This window comes from Grammomys surdaster, unplaced genomic scaffold, assembly GCF_004785775.1.
Source record: "Grammomys surdaster isolate TR1022 unplaced genomic scaffold, NIH_TR_1.0 66, whole genome shotgun sequence".
Classification (NCBI taxonomy): domain Eukaryota; kingdom Metazoa; phylum Chordata; class Mammalia; order Rodentia; family Muridae; genus Grammomys; species Grammomys surdaster.
In genome coordinates this window covers 4587807-4605629 of record NW_021604568.1, presented here as the reverse complement: position 1 = coordinate 4605629, position 17823 = coordinate 4587807, and the positions used below count along the sequence as shown (strand labels likewise).

The 17823-nt window shown below is 48.2% G+C and overlaps 1 protein-coding gene across 10 annotated transcripts in view; it reads right to left on the bottom strand.

Moving 5' to 3' along the window:
* The window catches only part of Pax2 (paired box 2), a 92939-nt gene that overhangs the window by 15177 nt on the left and 59939 nt on the right, over positions 1-17823 (bottom strand). For all 10 annotated transcript variants that reach the window (XM_028773605.1, XM_028773612.1, XM_028773640.1 and 7 more), the window contains 2 exons: positions 7040-7215; positions 4286-4412 (listed from right to left, as the gene is read on the bottom strand). In XM_028773605.1, the coding sequence (XP_028629438.1) occupies positions 4286-4412; positions 7040-7215 (303 nt within the window). The remainder of the gene's footprint in view (positions 1-4285; positions 4413-7039; positions 7216-17823) is intronic.

Below are 17823 nucleotides of genomic sequence, written 5' to 3'. Positions count from 1 at the left end.
CTCACAGTGTCTCACATCCTGCTCTGACTCTGGCTCCAGAGCGAGGTGTGGCTGCACATTAACTGGTCCGCTGTTATATTTTACCCAGCTCTGCTGTGTTAAGCTCAGTCCCTTGTTTCTGAGGACCAGCGTCATTCCTCTCATATCTCTGAGAACTGCATTTGCACAAGGCCTGCCCAGTGCTTGGTAGTGATGCCCACTAGAGGCCAGTGAAGCCCGCTCTATGCAGCTGCTCTGGGGACACGTGTATTCCTTAGCTTCTCCAGGAAGCATTGGAGCTTTGTGAGCACCAAGTCCCTTTACATCAACTCAGCCCACAGCTTCTGGGAAGGAGCTTGCTGTCTTCTATAGAACAGACTTTGCCCAAGCCAAGGCACCCTCAGTGACTTGGGGGGGGGGGTCCTAGACCTTGTTTTCATCTCTTCCTTCCAGATCAGTATCCCTTTCAGGGTTTCTGCAGGCTCACCTATTGCTGCAGCCCGAGCCAAGGCCAGAGAGGAAGCCATGGGGAAGCAGAGTTCTTGTTGCTACCGGTGTTGGGAAACTTAAGAAGTGAATGATACAGCATGCGGCTATAGCAGAGGGCTCTCTATAGAGTCCCAGACCAGAGGGTCTGTGGAACACTTAAGGGTTAAGGCCATTTCCCTATGGGGTTCTTTGAAGAGGATATGAAGGCAGTTGAAGGCAGCCCCAAGCAACCGCCCTAAGGAAGCCAGAGTGCCCCCCCCATTCTCCCAACTAGTGGGTCCCATTTTCTTTATCACTTAGTTGAGAGTCGGCTCTGTTCCAGACCGGCAGCCTAGAGCAGTGGGCTGGAGCAAAGAGATGCAGCCGAGCTAGAGCAACCCAGCAGCAGAGGGGAGAGTGGGTGATAAATTTAAATAACCAGCTTGACTTGGCAGCTTGCTGAGTTGTGATGCAGTGAAATTAAAATCTCGGCCGAACTTCCAAACACTACCCCCAGAAATCAGTGTCTTGCCTTAGTTCCCTGCTGGAAGCTGGGTGAGGAGGCTATCGGGCTGAGTCCTAGCCTGTGGCAGCCACCCTTGCCTGCGATGTGATTAGCTGTGTCCTGGCCCACTGGCTCCCACTCTCTCTCCACACAACAGTTCAGGCTCCTGTCTCCTCTCAGTCCTGACCTTGTGGAACAGCTGTATCAAGTGGCTGGTGAAGTTTGAAATCAGCCTCTACTGCCAGGAGACAGCAGGAATATCAATAAGGTCTGGCTTCTCAGGTTGGGCTAAGTAAGGCTTTCCCAGCCAGCTTCCTTAAGACCCATTCTTTGGGGTTTGGCTCTTAGGGAGGAGGACTGAGCTGGGTACCTGCGGACTTGTGAAATTCCCTGGCACATCCAAGGCTCTAAACACAGCATGGCCTTGCAGCTCCCTGATTTAGTACCCATGAGCCTTCACTCGTCTAAATACCTTCTTCTTCCTCTGCCAAAGCCCTTACTAGTCTCAAATGGAATAAGGGTTTAAAGAATGCTTGCAAGCGGGGCACAGCGGTTCACCCTTCTTCAATGAAGCACTTGGGAGGCTGTGGGGTAGTTGGGTAGCTGTGAGTGGCCAGTCTGGGCTACAGAGTGAGACTCTATGGGGTGGGATCTTTCGAAAGAATTTCTGCAAATACACCAAGAGTCTCTCACCCTCTCAGCCTGCTTGGAGCCCCGTTCTCACAGATGTTAACATCTCTCTAGAACTCACTCAAAGTTCATTTGTGCTGCCTGTCCTTGATACACAGGTTAATGCTACCAATCTCATCCTGGCCCAAAAGCCACCATGCTAAACCTGGTCCCAAGACAGCCCATGAAATCTCTGGGCAATACCTGTTTCTCACCTTGACAGTACTTCCAGCAAACTCTGTCTGTCCCCTCAATAAACACATCATGAATCATTCATCTTTAATAGATTATGCAAATTAAGAGGACATAAAATCAACAGAGATCAATATCTGCAACCGTTTAATTGCCAAGAAAAAAAACATTTTAAGAATGAGCATAATCTGCAGCCCTTTCTCGAGTAATGGCACTATCAATCCAAACACTGGATCTTGGTCTAAGTGTGGAAAAAAAATCACTCCCTGCCCCCCCACCCCCTTCCCCTCCCCTCCCCCACCCCTCGCCACACTTCTCTCTTTTTTGGTAATTTCCAGTTTCTGAGCGGAGTTTCCCCGTCATTACCACTGGTGAACAGCTCCGAATGTTAATGGCTGTGCTTTTGTTACTCCTCGCTTGATTGAAATGTCGCATACAGATTGAGATGTTACTGCTAACTTGCCACCTGGGAATGTCAAGCTGGGTCTGAAATGAACTTTTCTCACACTTGGATCCAGATGGATCAGCCGGAGATGTTCCCAGGCTGAGCTGGGACCGTTCCAGGGCCATGGGGGGTGGAGGGGAGACTGATGGGGGCTGTTCAAGGTGGAGGCACTTTTCCACATTAGCCCCCAGTGTCCCCTGCAGCAGGAGTCCTGCCCGGAAGAGCCATGTGTCCATCCCCAGGAAGTTCCAACCTTCTGGACTACGGCACTGACTACTGAGAAAAGTCCTTCTTGCTGTCTCACCACTTTGGAGAAGTATCCACTGCATCAGAAAGCTGGCCTGGCTTGGGTTGGAAGCTCAGAGAGCAAGTCTATGGGGCTTTGGAGGGCTCATACCCAGGACCTGGTGACCTACAACAGTGGTTCTCAACCTGTGGGTTGAGATCCCTTGAGGGTCACATATCAGATATTGGATATTTACATTATGATTCATAACAGTAGCAAAATTACAGTTATGAAATAGAAACAAGGGCAGTGGTGGCGCATGCCTTTAATCCTAGCACTTGGGAGGCAGAGGCAGGTGGATTTCTGAGTTCGAGGCCAGTCTGGTCTACAGAGTAAGTTCCAGGACAGCCAGGACTATACAAAGAAACCCTGTCTCGAAGAAAAAAAACCCAAAAAAGAAGAAGAATAAATGAAATAGCAACAAAAATAATCTTATGGTGGGGGGTGGTCACCACAGCATGAGGGACTACTAAAGGGAGGGGTGCACCTCTAGGAAGGTTGAGAACCACTCAGTGGTCTAAGCTGTGAACTGACTCAGCAGGCCTTGCTAAGGACCTCGATCCCCAAAAGCCTAGTCACACTTTGGATTCCTAGCTAAAGACTACAACTCTGTTTTTGCTGGACATAGCTGTACCAAGATATCACTTCAGGAGAGCATGGGAAAGGAAGGCTCTCAGGAGCTTCCTGAAGTTTGGGTGATTACTTTGAGCCCACCTCAGCCAGAGCTGTGCTCCTATCTACCCAAAGTTACCAAGTCACCATCCCGACAAATCACCACAGAGCCCTCCAATAGCTGTTCTCTGTCTTTGCCTCTGGCTGTGATGCTGGCTACCTACAGCCTTGCCCGTCCTGTCCCCAGGCAGTCTCAGCTCACTCTCTGGTAACGCCTCAGTGTCTCCCAGTCCCCACTGAGACCCTTCTCAGTCATCCTGTCTCCCAAGGTAGGAATGGCACATTGGCTTTAGTGCCTCCAGAATAATTAGGTGAATTTTAATAACACCTCAATGTGAGTCTCTCTTACGGGAACACTTTCCTGGCCCGGAAACCCTTCTACTGTGCCAGGGACCTTCTGAAGCTGGCATATGAAGCTCAACGTTCAGAAGCATTATTGGTTAGATCTTTCCTGCATGGCCACTCCAGGTACCTTCATGACCCTCACCCCTGGAAGGTTTGGCCAAGGTGCCTCTCTCCGCCAACCCCCACATTTGACCTCCCCAAGCCTTAGAATCCAACTTCCTCTCATTGGCTTCCTCTATGAAGCAGTAGAAAGGTTACAGTAACTGTGTCCCACTCTGCAGAACACCCTCAGGTCCCAGGCCACAGCTATCCAAGCTGCCTGGAGAGAGGAAAGCCAGTCTGCCGCACTCTTGGGGACAGAGGAGTGTGAAGGCTAGAGATGGGAACCTCTCAGCCACTTTCCCCAGCTGGCCTATTTGCCTTAACATTTGTTTACATGTGCCTTAACCAGACAACTTGGGAGAGAGGAAAGGAGGCACGGACAGAGAGAGCCAGCAGCTGGCTCCTAGCCCCCACCTTTCCAGGCTGAAGCCCAGAACCCTAGCCACAATGTTTCTATCCCTACATCGGCGCACATCTGTTCAGGAAGACTCTCTCTCTCTTTCTCTCTCTCACTCTGCAGATACCATGGCAGGGGGCCCACTTGTCACACTGGGGCCCAGATGGCATAGAGTGAGGCACCCCATTGAAAGCAGTGTCCCCACCCTCCTGGAAGCCACCTTACCGGTCACGACGGGGTATGTCTGTGTGCCTGACACATTGCTGCCCAGCTCAGGGTTGGTGGATGCAGATAGACTGGACTTGACTTCATCAAGCCCAGGGGTCAGGGCTGGGAGAGAGTATTCATTCCCCTGGGAGGAGAGAGAAAAGTGACAGCTCTCTATTGATGCGTATACATGGAAAGATGCAGTGTGCAGATGGAGGGGAGGACCCCGGAGCCCTCCCAGATGGGGTGGAAGGAGATGGCTGGGTGGGGCAGGGAGATGGGGAGGGGCTCGCTGGGTAGGGAGGGAAAGTTTGGTGCGAGTGGGGGTGGACCTGACACGGTGGGTGGAGATGCGGTCTATACACTGGGGGTGGACTACCCAGCATCCCTGAAACAGCATCCTCATCTTTTGCCTAAGATGCTCCAGGAGGGAGTACAGCAATGAGGATCCCCTTGCCGAGAAGTATGATGTGCTCAGGCTCCTCTGAGTAGGAGCCATGGCGGAGCAGAGATGAAGCTGGACACATGACTGAGGTAGTAGTTGGAGGAAGGACCTAGTGGGGCCGCCAGCCTGGCACTGCTGGGTTGGCTGATGGGGTATGGGCGCCCCTTTTTAAAAAACAAACAAAGACAGCCCCATGGGCCCCTTGCTCTCTGCCTGTGCACTGGGGTATGAAATTGGGGAGGGGGAGAGTCCACATGGCTAACAGAAGGGTAGGAGGGGGCCAGCCATTGACTCTGAAAGGGTGTCCTGCCCGAAACACTTGGGTAATTGCCTTTTTATTAGAACTACCACCAAGCCAGACCTCGGAGCCGGGCAGACCAGGAGCCTGCACAAAGCAGGAAAAGTTGCTCTGATTAATATTACGTTAAATTAAAACTGATTTTCTGCTCTTTCGGGTCCGTTTTTTTCCCTTCCGCTTCCTGGCCCCCCCAGAGGACCCCCTCCCCTCCTTGGCTGGACGGGATTGCCTCGTCATTTCCAATTCCTTCTCGTATTGATCTTCCTGTAGAAATCAGTTTTGTAATTAGCTGCAAATTAGGCCTTCTACTGGGGGTGAAGCTGCCCCCTGATTTATCACCAGAGTAATTCGCTGTGATCGGAGAGAAATTAAAATGAACTCAATTAGGCTTCGGATTTGCTTTATGGGCCCTGCTCTGAGTTTCAGGGGGAAAAATTACTGTGCTGGTGTTTAATAGTCTAATGAAAGTAAATAAAGGTTATTCATTGTAATACAGCCAGGGACTTGGGGAGGGTGCACCGAGCCGCCCGCCTTGGCCAGCTCCTCCTTTGTTGGTTTATGGCTCAGGGCACCTTAAAAAGACTTTTGATTTTTGTTTTATGAAGACAAACAGCTTATGGGATAAAAGGACGGGCGGGGAGAAAGGCGAGAGGCTAGGGGCTGTTGAAGTCTTAGAGTGCAAGTATACTGTGTGGAACCTGAGGGGAAGCAAGAGAGAGAGAGAGAGTGTGTGTGTGTGTGTGTGTAGTGTGAGTGTGTGTGTGAGAGAGTGTGTGTGTGTGTATGTGCGTGTGTGTGTATGCATAGCGGGCTGTATAGTTCTGCAGTTGGAGGTCTGACCTAGGCCATCTTTGTAGGCTGGTTGGGGACTACATTGATGTGTGCTAAGGGTTACTGAGTACCCGTCCTAGGAAGTGTGCACATTTATGGGCCTTACAGGACTGTTGGGCTATGTAGTGTGTCCTGTGTGGGGTGGAAAGGACAGGTGGACGATGGTGGGCAATGGGAAGTCTTTATTTAAGTTTTAAGATAAAAAACTTATTATTTTATTGCATGGAGAGTAGGGCATGCCGTGGCACACATGTGCAAACCAGAGGACAACTCTGGAGTCAGTTCTCTCTCCCCACCTTTTACATGGGTTTGGGGACCAAACACAGGCTGTCCGGCTTGCAGTGTTGGATAGCAAGTGCTATCCAACTCACTGAACCATCTTGCTAGCCCTGATGTGTGAAGGCTTTAGGGGTATGTTTCTGAGCGTCGTGCTTTGCTGACGTAGTACACGCTTCGGGCTTATGTGGTGTGCTCTGCGCTTTTCTGTGTCTGTGAGTCTCGTGGGTGGCTGAGACAGCTGTCAGCCAGCCCGGGCTCACATTAGATGGATGTATTAAGGACAAAGAGGCAGGTATGGGTGGGCTTTCTTTCTGACACAGGGCAAGAGGATTTTTCACAGAGTTTATGTGGGACCTGGTGGGGGCAGGGCAAGGGTCATAGCAAGAGGATATTTCTGACTATTTCTTAGTAAGGTCACAGAATGCCAGAGCTGGGGTTGGGGTGGAGGACTGAGGGATGACACAGTGCCCTTCATAAGGAATTGGAAACTCTGAATAAGGACAGTATTTATGCTTTCATCCATATCTTATAATTTTTAATGACTGTATACTGAAATTATTATTATTATTATTATTATTATTAGTAGTAGTAGTAGTAGTAGTATTTTGGTTTTTTGGAGACAGGGTTTCTCTGTGTAGCCTTGGATGTCCTGGAACTCACTCTGTAGACCAGGCTGGCCTTGAACTCAGAAATCTGCCTGCCTCTGCCTCCCAAGTGCTGGGATTAAAGGCGTGCGCCACCACTGCCTGGCAAAATAATTTTTCTTAACCATGCTTTAACGTCTGCCTGTGCGGTCATGTTCACGTGGTACACACATAGGAACTGTATGAACGCACACAGCGTTGGTAGTCTGGTGTGAGAGGGCCTCACTCTGCCCAGTTCCTTTCTGTTCTGGATGAACAGGAAGTTCCGCTCTCACCTGTTCTGATTTGATGTGCTCTGAAGCCTGGAAGACATCGGGATAGGAAGGACGCTCAAAGACTCGATCCAGAGCTTCCAGCTGCTGCTGGGTGAAGGTGTCGGCTCGAAGGTGCTTCCGTAAACTATCCACACCACTCTGGGAGTCTCCATTAGGGACAGAGCCCTCAGACACATCTGGGAAACACACAGACACTTAGGTCATGAGAACCAGGCCAACAGAAATAAGGAAGGATGTAGTGGGCAAGGTGTTGGGTACTTGGCTCTGGCCCCTGTGCCCCGTGCCTCTGTACCCCTCCTAGGGTCCCTTTCTTCCAGTTTACAAGCTAGAGGAGGCTAGAGGCCTAGGAGGCTGGCCCTTCCTCAGAGACTGGATGAGGAAGCTAGAATTCTGAAAGATCTGGGGAGAGAGAAAGAAGGGAGATCATAGCAGGGTAAGCAGAAGGACTAGGCAGAAATGAAGGCAAGAGGTCCCGTGAGGCTGTATCCAAGGCTTTCTTTTCCCATTCCTCCGCCATCCCCCAGCCTGAGTCATACTCGGTGAGGGACTGGGTTCTCAGACGTGCGTTACTGTGGAGAATGGAACAGGGTTCAGATAAATTTTAGTTCCACGGATTCCAAGGATTGAAAATCATCAAATCTCAGAGCTAAGCCTAACACAGAATCTGGGTAAAGTTGTTAACTACATCTGGGAAGGAGGGGACCTGAGAGCAAAGATGTGGTACTCTGGTTGGGCTGGACACAGAGCAAGAGGAAAGAGGAGTCAGTCATAGGGGCTGCTTGGGCATTCACACGGTCAGACTCCAGAAAGCATGCAGGTGGCTATGACCCGGCCATCTTTCTCCCCTGGAGGGCTCTGGCTCAGGCTTAGCAGGACCCAGCTCCTGGAACACCTGGCTCTTCTATTAGACTTCCACCAGGAGTCAAGACTTACTCCATGGAGGAAGGGCTGGTCACCACTAGAGCCTGCTTCCAACCAGAAGGCGGTCTGGTCTCTAAATCTCCACTTGGGCCACTGTCACTCATTAACTTGTTTGTCTCTGTTTCCTCTTTCCCTAACTTCCAGTGTTTGGCCACTTGGGAGTTTTTAGAGCATTCTGAGGACAAACAGCCTGTCCTACAGCCTCTTCAGACCCTCTCTTAGCAACTCTGCTGGCCCTCTAGTCCCAGCCCCAGCCCCAGCCCCAGCCCCAGTCCCAGCCCCAGCCCCAGCCCCAGCCCCAGTCCCAGCCTCAGTCCCAGCCCCAGCCTGCTATTTCTTGGCTTCCTTCAGCCCACAACAAGCTAGGGAGCCTTGAGCCTGGGGCCAGCTTGTGTTCTAGGCCCCAGGGTGTTCCTCTGGGACTATTATATATATCAGTTTATAGGTGATTATATGATATGATATAATCAATATTGCATTATATACAGTAACACCGTACAGTATCATTTGGGAGACCATAGAAAGTATTACATATTGATTAACCTCAATCTACAGCCATCCTCCCTCGCTGGCCTCCCAGAAGGAGCAAAAGGCACTGCTTTCCAAAAGGACCTCCCATCTTCCCACCATACTGTTCAGGAGCAAGGAAAGTGTGTGTGTGTGTGCATGTGTGTGTTTATGTGTGTGTGTATGTGTGTGTGTGTTTATGTGTGTGTGTGTGTGTATGTGTGTGTGTGTGCATGTGTGTGTGTGTGTTGGGGGGAAGTGGAGAGGTAGGAAGAAAAAATATGGAGAGATACACATACACAGAGGCAGAGAATAAGAGAGAGAGAGAGACAGGCAGACAGACAGACAGACAGACAGAGAGACAGTAAGATCAGCTTTGATGACATTCTTATGTTCTTATGGATGAACAACCAGGTTTGGTAGTTGTATTTTTTCTGCATGGTTCTGGAACCATTAATGGCCCTGTAGGGGGGGAACTGAAATACAGTATACTTATTTCCCCCCTTTGTGTGAGTTATCTCGATGCGTGTACATGTGTAAGTCATAAACACCTGGATAAAAAAGGACCTGGATGAGTCTAATTGACGGTGAGAATCCTTTTAAGAGAACGTGGGCACATGACAAATGTGAGCCCTTGTTCTCTTTCTCCCACAAGCCCTCCTCTCTCCAGGATGTACACTTGCCTATCTCCACGGTCTGCCACTGTCTCCACGTCCCATTGTGCCTAAGTGTCTCTGCTTGCAACCCTCTGACCTTCTGGGGGATGCCCTGCTGCCAGGACAGAGGGAAAATAGAATCAAGGGGTGTTTGTATCTAATGCTCTTACTGAATGGGTCCTAAGGAGTAGAAGGTACATTTGTCTGTGAGCGCGAATTCAAATATGTGTGTGAGCACACACGTGTGGTGAGATGCTTTTCGTGCCTCTATGTGGATTTGTGTACATGCCTGTGTGTGGCTTACCTCACCCTGTGACCGTGTGTGTGTGTGTGTGTGTGTGTGTGTGTGTAGGAGCTGAACTAAAGCTTTGTCCTCAGGTCACAGACTCGAGGAGTCTCTTTGCCTTCATTTATTCAGGGGCCCTTCAGATCTTGACAAATCTGTCACTCTAAATTTGCGAGAGATTATGGTGCTCTCTCCCCAGCCCGCAGAGAGGTGATATATGATATCTGCTGCCCCTATTGATTGCCTGATCTGGTGGCAGAGGCCGGCGAAATGAACTTGAAATGAACATCATGCCTCAACTCATTGTGCGTATAATACACTACTTAATCCCACATTTTTCAGCCGCTATGGAATTCAATTGATCAATCATGTTCCACTGATAGTACTGTTTTAGGGGTTATTGCTGCTCCCTCCACTCGCTGACCTTTTTATTTATTTATTTTTCTGTACACACAGGCCCTGGTGGTAAGACAGGTTACAGAGGCAGCCGTGGAGAGCCGGGGAGGGCTGGAAGGGAAGGAAAAAGGAAGCCCTCTGCTGGGAGAGGTGATGCTGGGAGGCGGAGGGGGAGGAAAAGGAGGAGGGTGTGTGTGTGTGGGGGGAAGACTGGTGGTTAGAAAGTGTTAGTGGCACAGGGCCACCAAGCTTGCAGAGAACACTGACCCCAGATGGGAGAAGTCCCAAGGGCAGTCCCGAGTGGGAAGAAAGGTGGGATTTTGACAAGCAGTAAAGGAGTTAGGTGAAAGGAATCATGACAGTAGCACGTCGGGGTTGGGGGGTGTCAGTTAGTGAACTATGGGGCAGAGAGAAGGCAGAGAGAAGGCAGAGAGCACCACTACTGGTGGGGAGACAGGGAGACATTTCCCTCCTAACCTAGCCACAGGTCTGCTCTGTGCTCTATGACAGGGAGGGTACTCTTCTTTTGGGAGTGAAGAAAGGGGGAGGAGCTAAGGCAGAGAGGGCAGGCCGGAAGCAAGGAAAGGAAGTGGGAGGGGCCGGGAAGGTGCAAGGAGGAGAGAGATGCTTCTGGAAGAAGAAAGCTGAGAAGCCGAGGAAGAGCAGGTAGAAGGTGAGTGGAGGGGAAAAAACCTTTCACACCAGCAACTGGGGGGTGCTGGCCAGGGTGGGGACAATTGTCAGAAGGATGGAACCTGGTGTCATGGCTGGGTGTTCAGCTATGGAGAGCAACCTGGAGCTAGCAGAGGGTGAGCTGGAGAACTAGGAAGAAGGAGAAGGAAAAGAAAAGAAGGGAAAAGAGAAACCATGGAAGAAGAGTGTGGGAGAGGGGAGTAAAGCGAAGTGGTTGGCAGTGTTCGCTACCCGGAGTGCCCAACCAGAGGTGACAGAAAAAAAAATGCTTAGGCAGTCTGGAGAAGAGGCCAGTGCAAGGACCAGCCACAGCTTGAAGTGCTATGTGGCAAAGCTGCAAAACTACTGGCAGAGGCAACACTGAGTCCTGACCTAGGGTTTCCAAGTGAGGGGGAACGAACACATGAGAGTGCCTAGATAGCATTAATTGCAAGGACAACTCCCCACCCAAGAAGCCAGGTTCTGAACCCCTGTGCGCAGGAACCATGGCTGATGATGTCTGTAAGTCTCTGTTAGGCATGATACATAGCAGGCACTCGCTAAATAAGTGACTAGCTGACTGAACGAGTGGATGAGACGCTCCCGGGTGGTATTTGGAATGAGACCCCTAGCAGAACTTTTCTAGACTGACCGGAACCTGATTGGTCCAACACAAGTACTGGTCATGTCTGGTCAGTCCTGTTAGACAGGAGCAGCATCAACTCAGATCCCCTGGAAACTCTTCCTACTTCAGCAACGCCACCCACACACATCTACAGTGCTTCAAGCTAACAGAAAACAAACACTGTTCCCCGTTCAGGAGGTACTTAGCCTTAGAATCAGATCTGCCACCCAAAGCAGATGGCAGAAACTGCCCCAGGACAGGGCTCAGAGTCTATGTTTGAACTCCTATGTTTGAACTCTGTGTGCTAAGAAGTCCGGATGAACCATAGTGTCTGTATAGTCTAAACTTTCTGGAACAATCCTTACTTACGATACTCTTTTCAACTCTCGGGCCATGCTTTTAAGAAAGGTTGGTAAATATGGTTGCTATAGGCTTATTAAGCCCCTCCCGGTGCTGTGAAAAGACCATGTACTGGGCTAATAGTCACTACCGATGGTGGATTCAACCCTGCTTTCTCCTGGCCCCTGCCAGACACCCTAGTATCACACAATAATCAGGAGCCCTTTGGACTGAGGGTGTGGCCCATGGGAGCACTTACAAAGTATATTTGGGTCCAATATACTATGTAAAACAAGCAAACAAACGAAGTAACAAAAAGAATTCTAAAGCTACACACGGCCACACATGCTGTAAGCTCAGAATTTAGGAGGTTAAAACAGGGGATATTGTGAGTCCCAAGCTAGCAGGGGCTGTCTAGTGAAACCCTGCCTCAAAAGAGCTAAAAAGCAAAGGCAACGTGTCTGTACTCAGAGCTCACTTAATAATCCTCCCTACAACGCTGTGAAATAAATACTGTGGTACTCACTTTACATATAAGGAAACCAAGACAAAGGACATTAAGTGTCTTGTTAAAGAACACACTCCTAGTAAATGACAGCCAGGATTTGAGTCCAGGTCTGACATGAGAGCTTGCCTCTTAAATTACTTTCTTCTGTAGCCTACGTACTAAAGCCAGGGTCCAGCTGAGAACCACTTGGCCCTACTCAGAGTGCATCGCCAGGTCTCCACTGGCATTTTCCCTATAGTGAGGTTAACCTCTGTGGTGTATGCTAACTAAGCACAGACTGCCCAGATGATCAGGGTTATAGTTGTAGAACCTGCTTGGGTGAAAGAGGCCAGTTCTCTTAACTGAATAGTATAACTTTTAGGCCTGTGGCTATTCTAGATGCTCTTTCTACTGTAGATTGATTCTTCTCAGAGCAGATGGACCCACCACAAGTTCTTTATGAAGCACAGACAAGCTATAGATGAATTAATTAAGCTCATATTATCTTCTCTGACTCATTTATTGAAACCCTGACACAAAGTCTTCACAGATCTTGAGTTATTTGACCCTCCAAACAACTCTCCAACATAGGTAGGAACTGTAACCCCCTTCAACTTCTGAGAAAACTAAGGTTCAGAGTCACTGAAGTGCAGATTACATAAAGGCAAGTGGGCAGCTCCAGGGCATATTTACCAGGGGGTCCAGCACGCGAAAGTTATTCAGCAAACAGTTTAGCTAGAGGCTAAAATGATTGACAACTACAGCCAATCAGCTCCGTAGCAGAAAGCCCAACCTTCATGTAGAGAAAGGCAACTACAAATGTAGAAGGATTATCTTTGCTGGAAATACTGTCCCCAACAGGGTCACAGTGACTACTTCCTGATCATCAACAAATCTACCTTCTTTCTGTCTATGCTTTCTTATGTTGTCTAGGGCACGGATCACCTCTACAGTCTTCATTTAAAATGTCTCAGGACTAGCAGGGGGGCTTAGTGATAGAGCGTGTACTCAAGGCTCTGGGTTCAACTTTACACATCCACACAAACACACACATACACACACACACATCCACACACACACACATACACACATACACACACATACACACACATATACACACACATACACACACACATATACATACATACACATACATATACACATACACACATACATAAACATACACACATATACACACATACACACACACATATATACACACACACATACACACACATACACACACATAAACATACACACATACACACACATACACACACACATACACACATACACACACACATACACACACACATACACACATACACACACATACACACATACACACAAACACACACATACACACATACACACACATACACACATATACATACATACACACACATATACACATACACACACATACACACACATACATAAACATACACACATATACACACATACACACACATACACACACACACACACACACACACACACATATCCCGGGGCATGCATGCACGTGCACACATCCACACACAGTATCACAGAAAGGAAAGAAAGAAGGAAAATGTCTTACTGCTCCCTCTGACCACCTCCTGAAAATCTTATTTCCTCACCACTGTCCACCCCATCTGTTCCTGGAGCAGCCCCCCCCCAAACCCAGGCAAGAATCCTCAATCACAAATGGCCAATCACAAATGGCACTATCCAGTGAGCTCTCGGGAGCTGGGTGAGTGGGAAGTCACATGGATGGGACTATGCACTCACCAAAAAAGGCGGTAGGTTTAGGCACGCTAAAATGAGTTTTCAAAATTGTTTTTATTTTTAATGCTATGTACGTGTGCACTTGTTTTGAGTCTCCCTGAAGCTAGAGTTACAGGCACTTGTGAGAGGCTCAGTTTGGGTGCTGGGAACTGAACTCTGGTCCTCTATAAGAAGAGTACATGTTCTTAACCAGTGGGCCATCTCTCCAACCTCCAAGAAAAAAAATTTAACATAGGATAAAACTATATCAACTTTAGTATTAATTTTTTCCTTCTAGTGGTGATGCCCAAACTCAGGGCCTTGCATAGGCTAGGCAAGCATTCAAGCACTGAGTCTTAGTTTTCTAAGCCCAAACACAAAGATGTACTGGTCATGGGAAACCAACAGTATGCTTTCACTTACACTTATAAAATCTGTCCAACTTTACTAGGTTCTTGCTACCACCACCACCACCACCACCATCGTTTTTCAGATAAAGAAATAAGTTTCAGAGAGCAAGTTGGTTTGTATGTCATACAGCTGATAAGTAGGAAGCCTGGATCTGAACCAGAATGTTCCCTTCTTCCTAGTAAGCCAAGTCTTCTGGCCATTCTCATCATAGCCGTCCTTTAACGGCTCACATCTTGTCTTCTTGGCAGACTCAAGGTGCCTCTAGTCACCCCCTGCCTCTGGTCCCCCACAGAGCACCTGAGAAAGAAGTCCCATCCATCCAAATTTACTAAGGAGGAAACAGCTCTGGAAAAGTTCAAAATATGCACAAGATCCCAGGGCAGTCCCTGGGAGAAAGTCAAACTTTCGCTACCGTCAGAAGAATGATTCAAGAATTTGTCTAGGAGAAAAGGAAGGTAAAGAGTGTGGAGGAAATCCTAACAGAGGCTGGGGAAGGAGCACTACTGGGGAAGGAGCACTACATCTGATCCTCTACTTCATCTCCACATCCCTCCCCACTGAGGGCTCACCCCCAGCTCGCCCCCCAGTCTCCCCAGCTGCCAGTGGCTGCTGTTGCAAACTCAATTGTTCTCCCCGGTACTGAGGCAAATGGAGTCATTAATTACCTTCTATCTGCTGGGCTGAGTTCAGAATTCGATCAATATCCCCTCTTGTCATTCAGGGCGGCCCTCCTGTGCGGCCCCAGCCCCACCCCCCACAGCCGTGGCACAGCAGGACCTGGATGAGGTTTGGGCTGCCATTTGGGCCCTCCCATCTGATAGCTGAACAGGGAATGAGGTTACTCCCCGGAACTGAAGTGCCTTTTGTATTTGGAGAAGAGCGAGGGGTGAAGGGATGAGGGAGGAGGATGAAGAAGAGGAAAAAAGTCAACAAGAAGAAAAGGGCCTGAGGGAAGGGGTCTGGATGGAAAGAAAAATGGGGAGAGGGATATGGGAAAGAGGAGATGGGAAGCCTGGAACAAGAGAGAAGGAGGGATAGAAGGAGGAGAGGGGGAGAAAGAGAGCGACTATGTTGCAGTGGCCCTAACAGGAGATAGGATGTGGCACCCCACTGCTTCACACCACAAACTGACCACCTAGGAGTCTGGTCTCACCATGAACACCATGTCAAGCCTGGAAGTCCTGAAGAAGTTCTTAGAAAGTTGGGTGAGGTGGTACATGCCTTTAATCCCAGCACTTGGGAGGCAGAGGCAGGTGGATCTCTGTGTATGCTCAGCTTGGTCCACAGAGAGATTTTAAGGACAGCCAGAGATAACGAAGTGAGACCATGTTGCAAACACAAAACAAAAGAACAAAAAAGAATCCTTGGAAATCTGGCCTAAAGCTTTGGCTCTGGGCCATATTAAGTCTGCCCAGCATGCTAGCACTGGCAATCCCCACATGCTGTAGGCAGCTTCTAAACAGTGACGTGAGCTTTTCTGGATTGAGTTTCCTCAGATACAGATATCTGAGGGGCTGGGGAATCCTCTCTCAGCAACAGTGAGCTTTCTTTTCTCAGTGTTCCAGAACTCTCCATCCAAATCTCTGCCTTAAAAATAATAATAAATGGGGGGCTGGAAAAATGGCTCAGTGGTTAAGAGCACTGACTGCTCTCCCAGAGGTCCTGAGTTCAATTCCCAGCAACCACATGGTAGCTCACAACCATCTGTAATGGGATCTGATACACTATTCTGGTGTGTCTGAAGACAGCAACAGTGTACTTACATACAGAAAATAAATAATTCTTTTTTTTTTGTTTTTTTTTTTTTTTGTTTTTTGTTTTTCGAGACAGGGTTTCTCTGTATAGCCCTGGCTGTCCTGGAACTCACTCTGTAGACCAGGCTGGCCTCGAACTCAGAAATCCGCCTGCCTCTGCCTCCCAAGTGCTGGGATTAAAGGCGTGCGCCACCACCGCCCGGCCTTTTTTTTTTTTTTTAATAATTCTTTAAATAATAATAATAATGGAGCCAGATATCTATTATGATACCAAGTGCTACACTTAATATGTACACACAGATTTAATTCTTAGAAAAGTAGCAACTGGAATTTATTAAGCACTGGGTATAAAATAGGCACTTGTGTAAGAATTTTTACTATGGTAACACAGTTAATTTTTGTAAGAAAAACTTACCAGGGAGCTTCTATTATTATACCTATGTCATGGGTAAGGAAACAGAAGTTTGTTGGCTAAGAGACTTTTCCAAGGTCATGTAGAGGCAGCTAATGAGTGACAGAGAAGGCAGAGTCAGACTACAGTGTGTTGTCTCTGGAAACTGGGCTTATAACATGGAGAAACAGAGGGCTTTCAAAGACAGGTGACTTCCTCAAACTGTTTACCAAGGCCGATAATGTCAGAGCTCAAGGTAAACTCAGTCACATTGCCTTTCTTTACTGAGATTTCTTTAAAAGTTAAAAAACAAAACCAGAAAACCCACTCCATCTCTTCACTGAACTGTCTCTGAAGGCAGAGGCTCTCCACTTTCTCATCTTTGTAAACCTAGCATAGGGTCTGATACTTGTGATCTCAAATGTTGACCAACTCATTGAATACAATTCAAAAAACAAAGATGAATGAATCCTGAATTTGCCTCTCCCCCACATTTTATGGTTTTGAAGGAAGAAGAAGCAAGCACAGGGGCCCCAAAGAGTGTCCTGAAGGTGATTTGGGCTGATTCCTTCTAAGAGATTTAAAATCAGAACAGAACAAAACACACAGCCCAGAAAGGGTAGGCAATGTTTCTGCGTGACAGAGATGGCCACTGTCCTGTCCCTACCAGGGTTGCCTTGACTCTGGCCAAGAAAGAAAAATGGATTAAAGGGAAGTGATGGGGATCTGAGAAGAAACCAACCATGTCAAAGCTGGGAAAGGAAGGGGACACTGGGGGAACCCCACAGGAGGAAAGAACAAGAAGATATAACTCCACAGAAGACAGATGCTCTGAAAGATGAAATTCTGCCTCCATAAGCTTAAACACTCAACTGGATGAAGTGGAGGGACCAGGAGAGAGGGAGGGAGAGAGAGAGGGAGGGAGGGAGGGAGGGAGGGAGGGAGGGAAGGAGAGAGGGCAGAGTGAGAAGGGCACTTAAGGAAATCACCATTGCTGCACACACAGCTAAGCCTTAAAATATGATGAGCCTAGAATTTAAAAGGACATGTACATCGAACAGTGGAAGATTATGCAGCCATTAAAAAAATCATGTTTTCAAAGAATACGTAATGACATGTGAAAATGCTACTATATACTGTTAAGTAAAACTAGCAAGGCACAAAGCTGTGTGCATAGTAGCACTCCAGCTTTAATTAAGAATTACACATCTAAAGTTGCACGCTCATAGAGGAGGAAAAGGATCCAAAATATGCTAGACTTCGACACTGGGTATCACTCAATGAAGAGGTTATGGATTTTTTTTTTTTAAGAAACATTGGCTTGTCCAAATATTTTACAATAAACATGTATTGCACTTATGGTCAGGCAAAAGCACCTGCCCTCCATAAAGGACACAAAACAGACGGAAGGAGGGACCGTAACCAGGGAGAGAGAAGAGAGAGCAAAGCCGGACAGAAGACAAAGACCCAGAGGAGCTGAGACAAAGCAAACGGGCAAAGGAAGGCACGTTTAGCTCAAACCTTAGAAAAAGAGATAGTCATGGAAGGAAAGAAGAGAGAAGACAGGAGAAGACAGGAGAAGAGAGGAGGGGA